General features: G+C 35.9%; 3 protein-coding genes across 5 annotated transcripts; 2 read left to right on the top strand and 1 right to left on the bottom strand.

The window, feature by feature from the left end:
• Positions 1 to 658: 658 nt before the first annotated feature.
• Positions 659 to 8,177, top strand: LOC133878403 (sister chromatid cohesion protein PDS5 homolog E-like). Of its 3 annotated transcripts, XM_062316954.1 has the most exons (4): positions 659 to 909; positions 1,053 to 1,110; positions 3,126 to 5,388; positions 7,886 to 8,177. In XM_062316954.1, exon 3 carries the CDS (start codon positions 3,205 to 3,207, stop codon positions 5,326 to 5,328), a length of 2,124 nt encoding a protein of 707 aa, XP_062172938.1. In that variant the 5' UTR covers positions 659 to 909; positions 1,053 to 1,110; positions 3,126 to 3,204; the 3' UTR covers positions 5,329 to 5,388; positions 7,886 to 8,177. The 3 variants fall into 3 exon arrangements, with proteins under 3 accessions (XP_062172938.1, XP_062172937.1, XP_062172939.1); XM_062316953.1 differs by lacking the exon at positions 659 to 909 and having other exon boundaries at positions 954 to 1,110; XM_062316955.1 differs by lacking the exons at positions 659 to 909; positions 1,053 to 1,110 and adding an exon at positions 1,371 to 1,612.
• A 2,349-nt stretch (positions 8,178 to 10,526) lies between these two features.
• On the top strand, positions 10,527 to 16,147 carry LOC133877338 (sulfite reductase [ferredoxin], chloroplastic). The gene is made up of 8 exons (XM_062315605.1): positions 10,527 to 10,841; positions 12,141 to 12,923; positions 13,004 to 13,300; positions 13,500 to 13,697; positions 14,733 to 14,867; positions 15,088 to 15,204; positions 15,306 to 15,464; positions 15,625 to 16,147. Exons 1-8 carry the CDS (start codon positions 10,674 to 10,676, stop codon positions 15,829 to 15,831), a joined length of 2,064 nt encoding a protein of 687 aa, XP_062171589.1. The 5' UTR covers positions 10,527 to 10,673; the 3' UTR covers positions 15,832 to 16,147.
• A 177-nt stretch (positions 16,148 to 16,324) lies between these two features.
• LOC133877339 (photosystem II 5 kDa protein, chloroplastic) lies at positions 16,325 to 16,847 on the bottom strand. The gene has a single exon (XM_062315606.1). It carries the CDS (start codon positions 16,783 to 16,785, stop codon positions 16,459 to 16,461), a length of 327 nt encoding a protein of 108 aa, XP_062171590.1. The 5' UTR covers positions 16,786 to 16,847; the 3' UTR covers positions 16,325 to 16,458.
• Positions 16,848 to 20,193: the final 3,346 nt, after the last annotated feature.

Genomic DNA, 20,193 nt, shown 5'->3' on the forward strand with positions numbered 1-20,193 from the left:
AAAGAGGCATGACTCCCAAAATAAGGTATTCTCTCATCTTCCAACTCTTCTCATTCTTCTTTTTTTTTTTTAAAGTTATTTATTGACTTAAACATCGATGTGTCCCTAGTCTTTCGAGGAATCTTATACTTTATCTTGCAAGAGTTATCTCGCCAATCCAATCGTACAAAAAGCTACATCAACACTATATGAATATAATGACTTGTTATAGGCTCAATTATACATGTTAGCCTAGTTGTCACACTTAACTACAATTTTCATCTTTCTCACAAATTAGCGTGCGCGCGCGTGCATGTATATATATTTTAGCATTGCTTTAATTTGGTATTTCAAGAGGGGTGGTTTGCTACTCCCAAAGCGGTCAAAGATATAACCGATTAACCAAATGACAGTGGCGGAAGATTAATAGTGGCAGTACCGTGGTTATGGTGATGATAAGGTTGGTAAGGGTGGCGATTGTTAGAAAGAGAGTTTTAAATTTTATATCATATGGTAGAATTGGATTCGTTCATTTAAAATGTAAATTATAACTAGTGTTTAGACTTGATCCTCAATAATTTGCTCTGCTCGAATTATTATGGAGCCTATCAATCCGAAATTTGCTCACACTGGTGAATCTTGTGAAGACTACCTCATGTTTGCTGAGATGTCTATACCTATTGACAGGGTGTAAAATACCTATGTATTGCATCCATCTCAAAATCCAACCTAATGCAGCCACGTGTCACACGTCCCAGAATATTTCCCGCCCATTCTGAAGCTGACATGGCGTACCTAGTGCTGTGATTTGCTACACTGCTGCTCTACATGACTACATGCTTACATTAATGCCCAGCACATCAGTGCCACTGTGACACAGGTGCACTGTGCACACACACCCGTGGCCAGACACTGGGTTCTAGCTCCAAGGTACTATATCCAACCTGCTCTTTCTTTTTGGCCCACTTTTTTGCTTTTTTCTTGATGCCCAAGCAGCTCCAAAATTTAGGCTCTTTTTCAATTTTTCTTTTTTGGGTCCCTTAGAGAACGCTCTATCTGTTGCACTTGTTTAGGAAAGTCAAGGGCTTTTGGGTTGCAGAAACGGGGATTAATTTTGTGCCAGCACTTCAGGTTTGGTTCTTTCTATGTGGCCCAGTTTTGTTTTTGGGTTTTTTTTGTGTGTTTTTGGCTGTATTGGGTGAATTTATTGTATGCTTCAGTTTGACCCTAAACTGTCAGATTCTTGATATCTTACTTTTCTTCTAACAGATTTTACTTTGAATGTTGTTTGATAGTATATAATTGAAATTTCTCTACAATTAGTTCCAAATGTTTAATTGTTTTGTTCTCTGAGTTGGGAATAGGTTAATTCTTTATTTACTTGCCATTTTAAATGTTTGGTGAGTGGAGAACTCTATTTATGAGCCTCTCTCAACAAAATGGAACCATAGCCCATTGAAAAGCTCTGTAAAGCAAGCGGGTTTCCTGCACACAATTCTCTATTATAATTGGTAAAGTGTTTAGCAGTAATAGGGTTTGCCACAGGTTTCTCCTTATCAACAACGGGTCTCTTGATTGAGCTCATTGCTGAGAGCAGTGTCTGAAGCAGTGGCCCCAAGGGAAAGCACATGAGGTTCCCCAACTAAACCCCTCAAAAGTTCCACACACCCACCTCTGATTCCTACTATATAATTTCTGAGTTCCATTTGACCAATGTTTGCTCCTTCATATCCAGGGTTTTCTTAGATTTTTGGGTTGCATGCATATTCTAGGCTTCAATTGTCATGAATTTGGTTATTTTGACATCAGCATTCAAGTTTTTGTTGTTTTTGGCTTATGGGTCTCTATCGAATGTTTTGATTTTACCATTTTTTGATTCTTCATATCAGGGGTTTCCTCACTATATTTGAGGTTGCATATAGTTTGCTATTGTTCTCTTGTGATGAATTTAGGTTTTCAAATGTCAGCATTCGAGTTTTGCTTGTTTTGGTTTCTGAATTTCTCTCGAATGCTCTCATATTACTATTATGTGATTTCTTTAATTATGGAATTTTCTGCCTGGTTTTTTAGTCTTGCTCGTAGTTCAGCCAAGGTTTTCCTGATATAAGAAGCCAAGAAACAGCTGCTTTGTTTTTTTTTTTCCTTGCTTTTATTTAGCAGATACTCTCTCTCTCTCTCTCTCTCTCTCTCTCTCTCTCTCTCTCACACACACACACACACACACACAATTCATATCTGGGTCTTCTCATATGACATGATATGATGTAAGAGAATTACATATTCTGGTTAAATTGTAGCACCGTTCATGGTGCAATTAATTACTTGGAAGTCTTTCAATTGGGATGAGTTGGTGCTTGTCTGTGTCTTGGTTTTTTCTTGAATGCTTTCATTCTATCACGCTTTTGTTTAATTTTTTTTTTTCATACAAATGAATTGAGCACAAATTGCCAAGTAGCACAAAATGTGACCACCCACCAAACTATGAATCTCAATACTCACTTAGTGAAACAAACAAAGAAAACAGGAAAATTTGTGAAATGGCATTAAAGAAACAGATTCGATTAGTTGATAGCATATTGCTTGATCACTATTCTCATAAAGGATGGTTTGATGATTCTTGGTTCTATAGGTTTTTCTTTTACTTTAGTGGGGTTGTTTTGGATTTTGAAGTTCTAAAGCTGATGAATTAGGGACTAAAGCTTCTTGGTTATTAATGCATTCTGGGACTTGAAATCTGAGTCAGTGGCTGAAATGAACAATCAGAGTTGGTTTTTCTCAAGACTTCTTTCGTATTTTTGGTGATTAATTCATGATTTTTTTTTAAAAGAGGCCAGACTACCAATCCTGACTTTTAAAGGTCAAGGTAAAGAATCTTAAACAAAGGGGCAAGACTGTTCAACTGTACATGGATTCATGGGCTTTGTTCTAAACTGGCTGCAAATGGCAAATGTTGTAGTCAGTTTTTTGGGGTTTTCTTCTAGATTGGAGTATCGACTCTTCACTCTCGTGAATGTTTGTCTCCTGTCTAGTGCCATAGGATTTCTGCTTCTTTTTTTTTTTTTTAAATACTTTTTTGAATTTTGGAACAGTCTTCTGATCTTTATTTTGTCTATAACAATCTTCTGATTGTTCCTTGCTTTTTGCAGCATTTATTCATTGCTGGGGCTGTCTTGACGATCCTTTTGCATTACAAGGTTTGTGGTGTATGCATTCTAATTTTTTGATATGGATAAAAAAGATTTGGCTAAGAAAAGGAATAAGAAGGCTTATGGATCTGTAACTCGAAAAAGGACCAGTGGTAGAAACAAATCAAAAAATGCTTCTGTAGATAATGAGCTGGCAGTAGGGACTCTGAAGGACGAAGTAATGAGAAAGGCTGTTGTTGGTAGGTCTAAGAGGGAGGAATCTGCTGCAGAAAAAAGTAGTAAATCCAAAGATGTTGATTTAGATGATGATCTGAAAATAGGGGCCCGGAAGACTGAAGTAATGAGGAAGGCTTCTGGTAACAAGCCTGGGGGGGAGAAGTCTGTTGCCAAACAGGGTAGATCTAAGGATGTAACTGTAGATGATAATCTGACAATGGAGGTTTTGAAGACTAAAGTAAGGGGGAAGGTTGCTGGTGATAAGTCTAAGGGAGAGAAATCTGTGGCCAAAAAGAGCAGCAAATTGAAAGACAGTGATGTAGATGATGCTCTAAAAATAGGGGTCCTGAAGGATGTAGTAAGGAGGCAGGTTTCTGGTGGTAAGTCTATGGGAGAGAAATCTGGAGCAAGAAAGGGTAAGGCAGGAGGTGGGGCCAAACTTATTGTGAAAGAAGAGGATGCAGAGGAAACTATGATGGAGGACAGTAAAGAGGACACATCTACTCCAGTGAAGCGAAGGAGGGGAGCAGATGGGGAAATAGTGCGGGCATTTTTTTTGTCCCCAGATAGAAGTTCATCTAGGCTTCGCCCAAGAAAGGAGGTGCCTGCTTTCCGGTTGGTAGATTTGGGCGATGATGACAATGATAAGATCATTGGCAAAAGAGTTAAGGTTTACTGGTCTGGATCACGAAAATGGTTTACCGGATGCGTCAAAGCTTTTGATTACGAGAAGAAGCTGCATAATATTCTCTATGAAGATGGTGATCGTGAAATGTTGGATTTGAGGAAAGAGCGGTTTGAGCTTGAAATTATGCCTACTGACAGTTTCAAGTTGAGAACCAAACCCAATTCTGATGAAGTGAAGGGTTTGGATGGTGAAAAGGTCGGTGCTGAAACTTTGAATGAGGATATTGAGATGGTGGATGCTGAGAAAGTGGCAAAGCAGTTGGAGCCAAAGAAGAAAACTCCATCAGAGAGATCTTCCAAAGAAGGGAAAGATCCTGAAGATAATAATGCAGAAGAAGTGGATGTGCTTTCTGAAAAAGCTAAGCAGGTGGTCATTGATGAGGCTCTTAATGTTGAAGAACCTCCTGATGCTAGTAATGAAAAAGAGCAAGATGAGTCTAAAATGGATGAAGAAGCCACAGAAGTTGTTAGAACGGAATCCAATTCTGAGGTGAAAGAATTGAGGTCTGATAATGTGGAAGGGAGCAGAAAAACTATGAAAGATGACTTCATTAAGGTAGGCAATGCTAAATCAGAGAAAAAGCGTGTGAGCTCAAAGAAAAGAGCAACTCCCAGAGCTGTGAAAAAGAGAAGCTTCAGGTCTCAGAGCAGGAAAGAAAGCGAAGAGAAAGAGGACCTGGATGCAAATGTGGAAGTTGTTTCACACCTTGATGAAATTAAGAACAATATTATACATGGTGATGTTGATGTTGACAAATCCATGGAAGCTAACTATCAGGAGGATGGTGAGAAGACTGATTCTATTGCAAAAGAACAATGTGAAGAAAAATGTGGAATTTCATCTGAAACCCAACATGACACAACAGATCTCAATGTCGAGAAGAAAGAAGATGATCTGGTAGAAAAGCAGATTGAGATAGAAGATAGAAAGGTTTCAAAAGAAGTTAGAAATAGGTTGAGTTTGAGCTCAAATCCTCAATGTGTGGAAGATGGTATGGAGGACCTTGCTGAAAATGCTGAAGTTTCTGTTCTTCCTAATGAAGTCGAGGAGAAAGTGAGAAACAGAAAAATCAATGTTGAAGGGCCCATGGATGTTGATACTGGGAAAAATTTCAATGAGACGGAAACACTTTTGAAAGCAGCAAATGAAGGGGCCTGTGATATGTCTGGTGATGTGCTGCCTAAGTTACCAAAAGCTCAAGAAGAAGATCCTGAAATTCTGCAGGGTAAACTGACTGAGATCAGTGAATCTGAAGAAGGAATATGCCAGAAGGGAAACTTGACCAGGCACCAAGGATAGCAAAAAAGCCGAAAGCCTAACTAAATCTGTCAGAAGGGAGCACGCCCTATTTCAAACGTAGTAAGTGTTATTTTCATATCCTGAAGAATCTTTTAGTGGAATGGGAATTGAACATACATGCTTTCATATCTCTTACTTAAGTTGCATGTTACAGTCTAGTGTACTTTGGTGCAAAGCATGGGCTATATGACCTAATTATATGCCCGTTTCATGAAATAACTGCTTTTATTTGCTGGAGACTCTCCTTTTATCTCCTTGTCCCTGAGCATGTAAAATTTCCGTGTGTTTTACAAGAAGAAACCTGGAACTAGGTTTGCTACCATTGTTTTTTACTCGCTTCAAGCTCTGTTTGGTTGCAAAGGACTTCTTTAAATTATTTTTTCCAACTCAATTTCATTGATCAGGAAACCAGATTTGCACATTTCCTTAATGTGTTGCCCATTTTTCCTTCTTGTCTTAAGTTGTTCAGAATTTATCCATGGAGGAAAGAGATACTTCAGAAATTCTTTCTGGAAACTTGTCTAGAAATTTAGAAACTGTGTTTCTACTGTATTTTGCCACTAGCAATTAAACAGGATGCATGAACCTGCAACAAGCTTAGAATTTACGTTTTAAACCTTTTGATGTTATGTAATACTAGGTGAGCATACACATATATAACATCATAAAGAATACAAGTCCTCGTATTTTCTATTTTATTGTAAACAACTCTTATCTGTAACTGACAATTCTGTTACAACCTGTTTCATTAGATCACCCTGTTTGCCTTTATTTTTGTCCTTCTATTATTTATTTATTTTTTGTAAAAGAAACGATAAAGATTTGACTGAGTTTTGGTTGTGACCTTCACGACAAAAGCATAAGGGAGGAGCAGTTACATTTGCAGTATCTGCTTTATACATTTTTTGTCTTCATCTTCAATCTTTTTCTTTAAATCAATTGGAGATACTTTCGACAGAACATTAAAGAGATAAAACCAAAGAAGCAGTTGAGTCTGGATTGGCATAAATGCTTGAGAGGTGTGAGAAAGTTGTGGTGCTTGTGGTTGAGTCAGTTTTATTTGTTTCTTTCTTCAAGGTGATTTTGGTAATTGATGGTAGATCGGTAACAATCAATCTTGCACTCTGTGGTGGACATCTAATGCTGGTTGCGGCCCCGCCCCCGCCCCCCACCCCCCCCCCCCCCCCCCCCACACACACACACACACACACACACGTAGATAGAGATATATAGTTATATGTACTATATATCCTAACTTTTTCAAGAATAGCCATTTCTATGTTGTTGTATCTCTGCTAAGTAGGATTAAACTTGCCATTGTAGTGACGTATTGGCCGTTCAGGTGAAATGCTAGTTTGATATCTCATATTGTGTAATTGCTAACTCCAAGAGGTAATTCAATCGGCTGGATACCATGCCTTATGAAGCGGAGATCACTAATTCGAATATCCCATTTCCCTTTCCTTCCCCATAGGGTCAATTACTTGTACAAAAAATATTGTGTGATCATTTGACATGCATCAGTTTTGTCCACCAAAAGTATATCTTGTTCTCCATCCTTGACTGTCTAATTGATGTTTCTTTTAACTGTAGGATTATAAAAGTTGCAATTGACTCTTTACGTAGAATTGTTTTATATCCTAATCTATTTGTGCTTTTCAACAAACTCATGTATTCTTTTGTCTAATATCTATTTGATGCATATGTTTATCACTTCCCAGGGTGCTGAATATTTTACATACGAATTATTGAGGTTAAGTTTGGCAAAGATAAAGAGTCATTGAGATGTGAAAATGCCAATTTCTGGCTGTTGTTTGTCCTTTCCTTTCTAGGGAATCCAGATCCTCTTTGCTGTTTTGGTTTGTTCAAAATCCCAGTGACTTATGTTGCAATTGACTCTTTACGTAGAATTGTTTTATATCCTAATCTATTTGTGCTTTTCAACAAACTCATGTATTCTTTTGTCTAATATCTATTTGATGCATATGTTTATCACTTCCCAGGGTGCTGAATATTTTACATACGAATTATTGAGGTTAAGTTTGGCAAAGATAAAGAGTCATTGAGATGTGAAAATGCCAATTTCTGGCTGTTGTTTGTCCTTTCCTTTCTAGGGAATCCAGATCCTCTTTGCTGTTTTGGTTTGTTCAAAATCCCAGTGACTTATGTTACCTAAATTCTGAGAGCTCAATCTTGTGGTGCTCTTTGGCACTCAACTTGTGCTTCAGCAAATTTTCTTGCACAATCTTGTCCACTGATTACTGCCTGCAGATCTGGACCACCAGCTGAATAAAGTGAATTTTTATGTTTAATTCACCAAAGATTCATCAGAGGAATCCAATGGAAGTTTCTCACTTGCAGTCTCCTATACAAAAGATGCCCTTTCTACTTCTGAGTATAAAAATGCAGTAGTTACTCACAAGCACCTTTTTTGTTTTTTCGCTGTTCTCCCATCTCTATTGCACTACAAATTCAACACAATCCTAACTATTTTGGGAAATTTTTGGGTATTGACGAAATATATCATTATGATACTTGTGCCTTCTGGTTTTTACAGATAAACATCTGGTGTTTGAGGATGAAACTAGCTTTCGACTGCAAGAATGCATCATATCTGAGGTTGATTGTTGGCTTCAATCCTTGAAATCAATGGCGTAAATGGAAAAATTGCACTGAATTGTGCAGTCAAATTTCTGTTCTTCATCGCTTTTCTTTTTTTCCTTTTCCCCTTGTCTCTGCAATCAGAAAAGCAGAAACTGTGTACTTTTGCAGAGCATGTCTTAAGAAGCTTTACATATATAAGGACTTTTGCCTTTTTTATTTATGGACATAGTCGTGCTTTCTATTGTGGTGAGTTCTTCTGCTTAATTGATCTAACTTGATGGGTCGTTAGAAAAACTCTGGAGTTTACTTGAGAGCTAAGAGGGTGTCTAGCCAGATTGTCCAAAACCTGGGGGACTACCTTCACTTGTTCATGGACTTAAAAAAGCTTAGTGCTTTATGGAGCCTTTGCTTTGCTTGCTGACACTTGTTTGGCTGTTTAATGTTCTTGTTTCTATTTTCATTTCTAGCATTTATGCCATACTTGCATTCTACATCACATGTATTTTATTCTGCATCAACCTGCAAGATTGCTCGTCGACTCATCAGCATGAATTGCCATTTAATTTTTTTTTTGAGTCGTTACAAAATGGGTCTTGCTACTTAAATTGTATACAATTCAAACAATTAATTGTAAGGAATAAGTAAATGGGCCTCGCAGCCCTCCTTCTATGAGGTTACCTTTAGGGTCCGTTTGGATTTGATATTTCAAAAAGTCCGATTTAAAATAACAATTTTAAAATGTGCAATGTGAAAAAAGTGATTTTTAAAAATGTAGTTAAGCGTCTAGCAAAATCGTAAATTAACTTTTAAAATTCTACGTTTTAAAAAAAAGTATTATCTTACTTGCGCGTTTTAAAATCGTAATTTTTATAAATGCAGATTTTCAAATGATTTATATTCTACGATTTAATTTAAAATCGTACTTATTATATACGAAATTACAATTATAAATGTAATTCAGACAAACAACAACAAAGAATTCCGAACGTATACTAGCTTTACATTATTTTCTTCTGAACTTTTTACTCTCGGTTTTAACCTTTTCGCCTGGGGCAAGGGGCAATAAAAGTAGTTGAGTACTACTTCTCCTACTCCTTGTCGTTTTCGCTATGCTTCACTAATGTTGTCTTGTCAGCCACTGACCCAATAACCAAACAGCCCCTCTAATATAAAACCTCGAAATTATATTGATTGTTTTTTTATTAGTTTCATATACAGTTTACTGAGATTAAAAAAAAAGTTATTTATTAAAACCGCAGCCCAAACATGACCCTAGTAAAATTGTAAAATATATAGGCCTGTCCAGGTTCAGTGTACCATGGAATCCAATTTTACTTCCCCGCATGTCTGTCAGATACGTTCCACGCGCTTTACCGCTCCGTCACTCGGGCGCTGCAATAAATACTCTACTATGTTATGACGAGGAAAAATGTACTTGCCTTTTATAATTCTTTACAATTTATTAACACATATTAGCAAGTAATTGGTAAGAGAAATGTTTTTTTTTTTTCCTTCTTTTTTAAGAAATTATATACATTTATTTTTATTAATTTATAATTGAATTTGTAGGACCATATTTTGGTTTTATTTGGTCTCACATATTCAGTGATAAATTTGTTCATTTCTTATATGGAGATAGACAAAAAAAAGATAAAAACCAAATATTTCTCTTGTTTTTTTTTTTTTTTGTTTATCTTTTTTTGAGAAATCATAAAAATCATTTTTCATTATTTACCATTAAATTTGTAGGATCCCATGTAATAAGTCCTACAGATTCAACGGTGAATTTGCCAATGTACATGAAAATTAAATCAAACATTTATCTTACTCTATTACGGCCGATTAATATTAATAAAAAAAAATTGTTAGACATATAATTGGCCTATATTTCTTGTACAACTTATTGATATGTGTCAACATGTAATTGGACGATGTTAATTTTTTTTTTTTTTGGGTGATATGTGAAAGAACTGTAAACCAGTTATAGATCTAGTATTACTCAATATTAATTTATTAAAAAAAATGAGTTGAATTCTAGGCCACCTCAAAATCTATTAAACCTTGGCCCATATAACATTATCTTTAGGGTGCATTTGGCACTGCAATTTCGTACATAAAAATGCAATTTTAAATTAAATTGAAGAAAATAAACCGTTTAGAATTTTGCATTTTTTTAAAAAAATTACGATTTGAAAACATAAAAAATATGTTTTGTCAAATCGTAGGCAATAATATGTGTTTTTTTTGGAAGCGCACAATTTAATGATCAAACTATAATTTTATTAAATACTTAATTACATTTTTAAAAATCACATTTCTAAATTATTAATTTTAAATCGTACTTTTAAAATCCCAAACCAAAACCAATATAAATTTTCATTTACGATTTAACCCTGATAGAAAAATCTAGATTTCGTCCCTCGCTGTCTGATTTGGTCAATTACACCGATTTAACTGTCCACCGCGCGTGGGGGTTTATCCTACAACACCCCCAAGCCAAAAGAATATCAAAACGTGCTCGTGACAGGCACGTGACGGCGCACGTTAGCCTGTACCAACAAAATCAGAAAATTTAAGCACCTTTTCGCTTTTCCTCATACCACCCATTCAAACCAGCACACGGACCCAGGTATCCACTTCTCTCTTAAACATCTCAATTACACTGCTTCTTCTTCTTCTTCTTCTTCATTCACTCAGAAACCCTAGCTCGGCCTAGGGCCTTACTTTGAGAATTTGAAGCCATGACGACGTCGTTTGGGGCTGCGAACACCGGTCTGCTCAAGGACCCGAAGCTTCAGATTCCAAGCTTTCGCGGCCTCAGGTCCTCCGGCTCTCTTGCTCTGACGCGACACGCGCGCTCCGTTTCGGTTCCGTCTACGAGGCCTTCGGTGATTAGAGCTGTGTCCACTGTGAGATTTCGCTCCGATTTTCTTTTTATTAGCTTATTGTATGTGTTGAAGTTTTAGTTCTGTGTTTTTTTTTAGTTGGCTCTGTTTGGAAGCCAGGAAAGTGTGGCAAAACGAGAGGAAATTTCCTCTTTTTGACACGTAGCTTGGTTCTTTGAGTGAAAAGAGTGCTAAATGCTTAAGAAATGAAGCCATTTTAAGCGATTCTCGTTTGTTAGTCTCTTCTCGTTGCTGTCTGTTTCCGTTTGTGAATACGTGTTTGGTTGGCGAGAAAATGTGGCGAAGAGAGCTCAATCCAAATCGGACCATCAAATATATTCTTTTCCCGTGTGTTAAGTCTCTTATTTTTAGCTATTGATGAAACCGTAATGTTCTTATAAAGTTTTTTCTGTTCGAAATGAAAGCCTTTTTCAAATTTGGTGATTCGTAAGTGAAAAAAAGGAAATGTTTGAATTTGTCAAGCTGGCAATTGAAGTTTCCAACTTTCCTTCAAATTGAAATAAAGAGAAAGAAGCCATTCTTGTGGTTTGTTGTATTATTTTCTCTCGTTTATTATAAGAACCAACTAGACCGCTAGAGTTATTTAACGGATGATAAACAGCAAGGACTGTAAGATTTTATTTTATTTTCTTGGTATCCGATCAAGTTAAGATGGTTGAGTGTACAAGCCTTAGGTAGAACTCACCCTTCAAAACCGGCATGCGATGGTTGAGTGTACAAGCCTTGGGTAGAACTCACCCTTCAAAACCGGAATGCAATGGGAGGGTGTCCGAGATCTAATATACACATGGTTAAGGCTGTACTTAAGCCATGTGGGACACTTAGAATTGTAACAAATGATGAACTTCATGTACTGCTTTTAGTATGATACTGAAAATGGTATTCATTTTTGTGCAATTTACTGGCCTTTTATGGACGGGTGGTGGGTGAATCTTTTTTATGTTTTTTTGTGGACAGGTAAATCATTGTACAGTTGGTATCTCTACTTATTATTATTAATATTATTATTTTTATGAAAAATCTGTTTCCAAAATATTTCAGTTTCTTTCTCTTCCTACTCCTGTCTTTTGCAAGAAAAGGAAAATGGTTAGAACCTGCGAAAGGAAAAGCTCCGCCAACTTAGCTTTTGTGATATTTCATAATTGAGTTCAAATTATGAAATATTAATGATTTGTTATTGTTAGCAAGTATTAGGCTCAAGCACCTCTTCCTTTGGAGGATGCAGAATATTAGATTGATATCTTTTCATTTTCGGTGAGCAAAGTAGTTGGTTCTGAAATTTGTAGAATCTCTTTTTTACAGCCAGCAAAGCCTGACACTGCTTCCGAGACTAAGCGTAGCAAGGTTGAAATATTTAAAGAACAAAGTAATTACATAAGATACCCTCTTAATGAGGAGTTGTTGACGGATGCCCCAAATGTAAATGATGCTGCCACCCAGATTATCAAGTTCCATGGGAGCTATCAACAGTACAATAGAGATGATCGTGGTCCAAAGAATTACTCATTTATGCTTCGTACTAAGAACCCATGTGGAAAAGTGTCAAATCAACTCTACTTGACCATGGATGATCTTGCAGACCAATTTGGAATAGGAACACTTCGTTTGACTACCAGACAAACATTTCAACTCCATGGAGTTGTGAAGAAGGACCTCAAGACAGTTATGAGTACGATCATTAAAAACATGGGCTCAACTCTTGGTGCTTGTGGCGATCTCAATAGGAATGTTCTTGCTCCTGCTGCTCCACTTACAAGAAAAGATTATCTATTCGCACAGCAAACTGCTGAGAATATTGCTGCACTCCTAACTCCTCAGTCTGGTTTCTACTATGATGTGTGGGTGGATGGGGAGCAAGTCATAACGGCAGAAACTCCTGAAGTAGTCAAGGCCCGCAATGATAATTCTCATGGAACAAATTTCCTTGATTCACCTGAACCCATTTATGGAACTCAGTTCTTGCCAAGGAAATTTAAAATTGCCGTCACTGTGCCTACAGACAACTCGGTTGATATTCTCACAAATGATATTGGTGTTGTTGTTGTTTCTGATGACAAGGGAGAACCTCAGGGATTCAACTTATATGTAAGATGAACAAATCTTAACAGTTTTCATGCTTACTTCTGTGGCTTATAATTGATAGTTTCATATCATTTCTGTTGCAGGTTGGTGGTGGTATGGGAAGAACACATAGGTTGGAGACCACTTTTGCACGACTGGGAGAACCATTAGGTTATGTGCCAAAAGAGGATATATTGTATGCAGTAAAAGCTATTGTTGTTACCCAACGAGAAAATGGAAGAAGAGATGATCGGAAGTATAGTAGAATGAAATATTTGATCAGCTCCTGGGGAATTGAAAAGTTTAGAAGTGTGGTTGAGGAATATTATGGAAAAAAATTTGAACCTTTCCGCGAGTTGCCGGAGTGGGAATTTAAAAGTTACTTGGGATGGCATGAGCAGGTTCGTTTTGATTGATCTGGACTTTATTTTATTTGATGTCTTTAGTTCCTTCGTAAGGTTTTAAATGATTACATTGTCATGTACTGTCCCTCCTACTTTTAGTTGATACTGTCTCAAGTCATACCTTTATGGCTAATTCATTGCCTTAAATTGCCCCAAACCCATGCCCTGTTTTCTGACCATATACATTTTTTAACAGGGAGATGGCAGTTTATTTTGTGGGCTTCATGTTGATAATGGTCGTATTGGGGGGAAAATGAAGAAGACATTAAGAGAGGTGATAGAGAAGTATAATTTGAGCGTGCGGCTCACACCAAACCAGAACATAATCTTGTGTGATATTCGCAATGCATGGAAGCGCCCCATCACTACAGCTCTTGCTCAGGCTGGTCTACTGGTGAGATATTCATTATTTCAGCAGATATCAATATGATTTTGTGCCTAAGCATTTTCTATTCTGTGAAAATTCAGTCAGAATTGAGTCAACTTGTCACCGAAGTAGGAATTTGTTATTCACCTGCTGTATTGAAATTGAATGCCATCTTTATTATGTGCAATAGATTTCTGAGTAAATGATACGACTGAATATTTTGAAGATAGTTAATGGTGCCCGTACTGTTCATTAACAAAGCAGTAACAAATTGTGGGCAAGCCTATCATTTTACTTTTGCATCATGAGTAATCTTTTTACAACGATGATGATGATGATGCCTATAGGTCACTCACTTACCAATCTTACATAAAAAAGACCTGTTTCTCGAATAAAAGTCATATCTGGAGAAAAGAACAAGTAAAATCTAGAAAATAATATAAAATTTGGGTGTATCAAAATATTTCTCCATCTGATTCAAGATACATGATATATTTTCCCCAAGCACCTTTGATAAAATATTCATCTACAACTGTGGGGTCCTAAGCAACTATTTTTAGAAGGAAAATTTCAGTAATAATTTAGTGTTGAAACAAATGATATTTTTGAGGAAAATGTAAGGTAAATTCAACTGCTTTTAGGAAATGTTTCATTTGAGGATTTCCTTTCCTTTGGAGATTAAGGATTTAAAATCATCCCCAGAATAATTGGCCATCTCATTGATACTGTCTTCTCTAATTTACACAACATTCTGGTGCACAGTTGGGGCAAATGGAAAGATCATCATAATCAATAATGTGTGTATGATTGTTGAGAAAACCAGGTAGATGAATAGATGAGAACTATTTATCCAGAGAGAAAATTTAGGGACTGTTTTGGTAAGATTTGGAGAAGCGTTTTGAGTTTGGAAAAAGTTTTAAAATGTAGGGCCCCCATTTTATGGTTAATCAAACCTTTCCTCATATGTTCTTCATCATGCATTTGTTTAGGCTTATTTTTATCTATTTTTTGGGATATTGTTTCATATGTGGAGATATGTTGACCTGCTTTGTTTGTCTACAGCAACCTAGGTATGTAGACCCTCTCAACATAACTGCAATGGCATGCCCGGCCTTACCAATGTGCCCACTTGCAATAACTGAAGCTGAACGGGGAATACCTGACCTCCTTAAGCGGGTTCGGGCTGTTTTCGAGAAGGTATGATTAAAAATTTGAAGTTAATAATATGCTTGTACTCCCAGTGCACTGGGGGGTTCCTTATGCTTTTTATGAGATTGGATGCTTACTTATTAAAAAAATAAAATTAAAAGTCAATATACTAATTCATAGAAGCACAGAGTACAGAGGGGAAATCAATAATAGATCGGGGTCAGGAGTCAGGATGCATATTAATGAGTAAAAGCCTTTCTGATTTCAGGTCGGTCTCAAGTACAATGAATCTATTGTTATAAGGGTAACCGGCTGCCCCAATGGTTGTGCTAGACCATACATGGCTGAGCTTGGACTGGTTGGCGATGGTCCCAACAGCTATCAGGTGTTACAACCGTGTGCTCGACCTCTTTCTTCCCTCCTTTTATTCAATAATGTGCTCTTATTTCAAGTTACTGATTTCCTTTATTAATGTGTTAAATGAAGATCTGGCTTGGTGGAAGACCCAATCAAACGTCAATAGCGAGAAGCTTCATGAATAAGGTTAAGATTCAAGACCTTGAAAAGGTTTTGGAACCTTTGTTTTATCATTGGAAACGCAGAAGGCAATCTAAAGAATCATTCGGCGACTTCACAATCCGCATGGTGAGTAGTAAAGCAACCAAGATTCTGTATTTTACTGTTACTCGGGCTAGTTGCGTGAAATTAGCTGATTGTCTCAAACTTGTGTTGTAAATTAAAATTTGATGTTGGTCATAGACTGATGAACAAGTGATTGATGTGGGCTGCAATTGTTCTTTGTCAGGGATTTGAGAAACTTCAAGAGTTGGTTGACAAATGGGAAGGTCCAGAGCTGGCACCATCACGTTACAACCTGAAGCTTTTTGCTGATAAGGAGACATATGAAGCCATGGATAAACTCTCAAAACTGCAAAATAAGAATGCTCATCAGTTAGCCATGGAAGTCATCCGCAATTTTGTTGCTTCCCAGCAAAATGGAAAAGGTGAATGAGTCGGCCGTGGAAGTCATTGCAACTGCTTTCATTCTCATTCCGAGCTGTTACTCTTCGGTAACAGCGGGAGTGAATGAATACTGTTTTGGGTACCATTTTGTTCCAAGTTTTCTGTGTTTTGGTTTTGTAGCACCCCGATTTGCATAATTTTGCCTGAATTTTGTATCCCCATTTGCCATTTGGTTAAGAGTTTTGTTTACTGTTGCTCAGTTCCAGAACATCGATCATAAAATGTCACTTCCAAGACTTGTTTGAGAATTTGAAATTGAAAATATTGGGAGTGCAAATTGGGTGTGCCCCCGCCCATCTTATTAACCACAAGCCACGAAGTTACTTGAATTTGTGCCTGCTTTTTTTTTTTTTTTTTTTTTAAAAAAAAAAAGAAAAAGAAAAATACAATTCATATTGCGCTCACTATAATTATATCAACTTCGATCAAATGTACAGAGTTAGCCGATCAAAGGGGTGGGGATGGTTGAAGTGCAAGAAGTATTTGGATGAGATGAACAGGATTCTGTTCCAGTGAGAAGGATACAAATTTGCATAAGAGTCATATCTTTTACATATTTCCCTTAGACCAACCATAAACAATAATCAAGAAAAAAATAAAGAAATCAAACACCCTCTCACTTGCGACAGATACGTGCGGTAGGCATTGTGACACAAACAGGGGCATACTTCTTCTTGGCCTCTGGGGTCCCAGCCTTTGGCTCTTCAGCAGCAATGGCAAGCTTGGCAACTGAGAATGCTGTAGCAGCTGCAGCGGCAAAGACCAAGTCCCTCCGACTGCTGCTCTCTTCCTTGCCGTTTTGCTTGAATTCCAAGCTGGTTTTCTCTCCTTCCGAGGCTCTTGAGGCCACAACGAGGCCCCGGCGGCTGCTGCCGGAAGAATTTCTGGTCACAGTTGAGGTTGCACCACCGAGGAATGAAGCAGTCATGGTCATGGAAGCCATCTTTGCAGCCTGATTTGTTATCTTTTGTTCTCAAGCAATTTTTCTCTCACATGCGCTATGAGTAAGGAGGTGTTGATGTAAAGGAGGCCTTCATCCATTTCCTTATCCGAAAATTCCTTATCCGAAAAGATGTTTTGACAAATGGGTTCTTGCCACGTGTTTTATCTTATTAAAAACTATTGGTTCCTGAAACCTCATTGATTGGACTTTTTTTTTTTTTTGGTTCAATTAAAAGCAATATTTGTGCATCTCAATCTACTCTCAAAAAGTTCATACCCTATTGAGATTAAAGTAATCTTTAGCTCTAAAGATCAAGACAAATCACTTGCTTCAAAAATTCAAAGTATGATTTTACTAAGACATTGTAGACTGTAGTCAGTGGCGAAGCCACTTTAAGGCCAGCAGGGGCCGTGTCCCTTACAATTGATTTTAAAGAAAAACTATTTAATAAGAAAATTTGTTAATTAATTGATTTATGCGCCCACAGAGATCTCAACAAGAGTTCGACAAAATTGAGATCTCAATAAAACGAGAAATGATATAAATATATATTCTACACGTCTTATTTTCAAATACAACTCATATTAAGTCCCACAAATTCAATAGTAGATTTGAAACTTCGTTGTATAGAGATGTGTAGGGGATGTATGCAGAGGCGGAGCCACGTTAAGACTAGCAGGGGTCGTGACCCCGCAATTAGTTTTTTAAAAAAATTATTTTATAAGAAAAATTGTTAAATAATTTATCCACGCTCATAAATGCGATTCCTTATTGAATTTTTTTTATTAGTCACGTAGGGTAGATATGCAGACTTGTAGTGTCAGGTTCTTTTTAGAATAAAAAGTATTATATGTTACAATAGATTACAAGTTAAAAAAGAAAAGAAAAGAAAAAGTCCCAAATTGAAAAGTATGAACCTCTTTCAAATTGCATCCTTATTTATTTATTTTAAAACTGTTTTTTTTTTTTAATTTTTTAATTTTTTAGTTTTTTATATATAGGTTCTTCTATTATTTAGATTATAAGATAATTTTTTATTTATTTTTTATTATTATTATTATTATTATTATTATTTTTTTGTTTTAAAATTATTTGACTTACTAAATTGTTGCATCATAAACTAAATAGTTTGTCCGTTTTGAATATATCTCTTGTAAGAAATTTAAAAAATTAAAACATGATTGGACACAATCCATATTGATAATAACAGAATATCAATAATTAAAACCTCTATGGACACAACATACTATAAGGCCAACTAGTCTGATCGTGAATTGGCCATTTTTAAATTTATGATATTATTAAGTGCATAACGTAATACAATTAAAACGAAAAAAAATTGTAAATAATATATATATATATTTCTTGTTATACTCATATTATGTGGCACAATTCATATTAATAAAAACAATAACAACAACAGAGGAAACAGGGCAGAGTCATTACATGAGACAACAAAGCAAGCATACCCATACCAACTTCATGTTGTGTCCACAAAGGTTTTCAATACCTAAATAACTTCTTCATTCCAGGGCCAGGCTTTCAAGCTGGTCTACTGCCAATGCCTTGTGATTTCATCTAGTCTATCATGAATTGACCATTTTTAAATTTATGATATTATTAAGTGCATAACGTAATACAATTAAAAGGAAAAAAAAAATTGTAAATAAAATTTATTAATATATATATATATATATATATATATATATTTCTTGGTTTTTTTTTTTTGAAGGAATATATATTTCTTGATATACTCATATTATGTGGCACAATCCATATTGATAATAACAGAATATCAATAAACAAAACAATAAAAATAAAAACAATAACAACAACAGAGGAAATAGGGCAGTCATAAATTGATCATGACAAAAAAACCAATCCACTATTTTGTGTACCCATTACATGAGACAAAAAAGCAAGCATACCCATTCCAACTTCATGTTGTGTCCATAGAGGTTTTCAATACCTAAATAACTTCTTCATTCCAGGCTTTCCAGCTGGTCTACTGCCAATGCCTTGTGATCTTCAACTAGTCTGATCATGAATTGGCCATTTTTAAATTTATGATATTATATTATTAAGTGCATAACATAATAAATTAAAAGGAAAAAAAAGTTGTAAATAAAATTTATTAACTAACCTATACGGCCTTGTATAGATACCCAATGGCTTCTTCTCAAAAAGTGTAACCATCCTACACCTTCTAAGCATGGCGCCTTGCAGCTTGACACATATTCGTGGAAATGAATTGTTAAGCATTTACTCCACATCTTCTTGGCACAGCTTGGTGAGCATGTATATATTTTTGTTATACTCATATTTCATTTCTATTTTAGATTGTGTTTATTATAATTTTTGTGTATAGTAAAAATATATAAAAATAAAGATAACAAAAAAAAAAAACAAAAACTAGTCATAAATTTCTAGCTCCGCCACTGACGGTAGTAAGAGCTTATATTAATCTTCATATTTATTGGAACCCTTCAAAGCTCTAAAAATGACCAAAAGTTTAAACCAAATTCAGACTGATGCTAGAAATCACATTTTTATTCCACAATTATTGCACATTGCTAACGTGACTATCAAAAAAGGATTGAGATCTAATGTTATTAGGCTGCCAGAATTTTACAAAAATTTAAACAGTATAAGAGAAGGGTTATGGGGCCTACTTATCCTCAACAAATAGCTACGTTGTACATATTAAGCTTCCCAAAACAGGTGGGCCGTACAATCCATTATTTTAAGTTGTTCGAATTTTTGTAAATCCGGATATGCTAATAACACGATATCCTCTCCCATAAAATAGCTCTATTGGAATTTTTGAACTCATAAGCCTTCATGTTCTTATTGGAATCACATGTTCAGTGGCAGAGTCACGTTAAGGATAGTAGGGGCTATGGCCTCTGCAATTGGTTTTTAAAGAAATTATTTTATAAGAATTTGTTAAGTAATTAATCCATGCTCCCACTGAGATTTCAAGAAAAACTTGTCAAAATTGAGATCTCAACAAAACAAAACAAAACAAATGATATAAATATATATATATATATATATATATATATATATATATATATATCCTATAATCTCATTTTCAAATTTACCATTGGATTTATGAGACCCAAATGTGTGTCCCACAAATTCAATGGTTGATTTGAAACTTTGTTGTATAGAGATATATAGGGATGCAGGCAGTAGCGGAGCCACGCTAAGGCCAGCAGGGGTCATGGCCCTTACAATTGGTTTTAAAAAAGTTATTTTATAAAAAAAAATTGTTAAGTAATTTATCCACGTCCCCACATACGGTTTCTTATTGATTTTTTTTATTAGTTGATAGGTATGTAGACTTGTAGTGTCATGTTCCTTTTAAAATAAAAAGTATTGTAGGTTATAATAAATTACAAATTG

This window comes from Alnus glutinosa, chromosome 9 (assembly GCF_958979055.1).
Source record: "Alnus glutinosa chromosome 9, dhAlnGlut1.1, whole genome shotgun sequence".
NCBI lineage: Eukaryota > Viridiplantae > Streptophyta > Magnoliopsida > Fagales > Betulaceae > Alnus > Alnus glutinosa.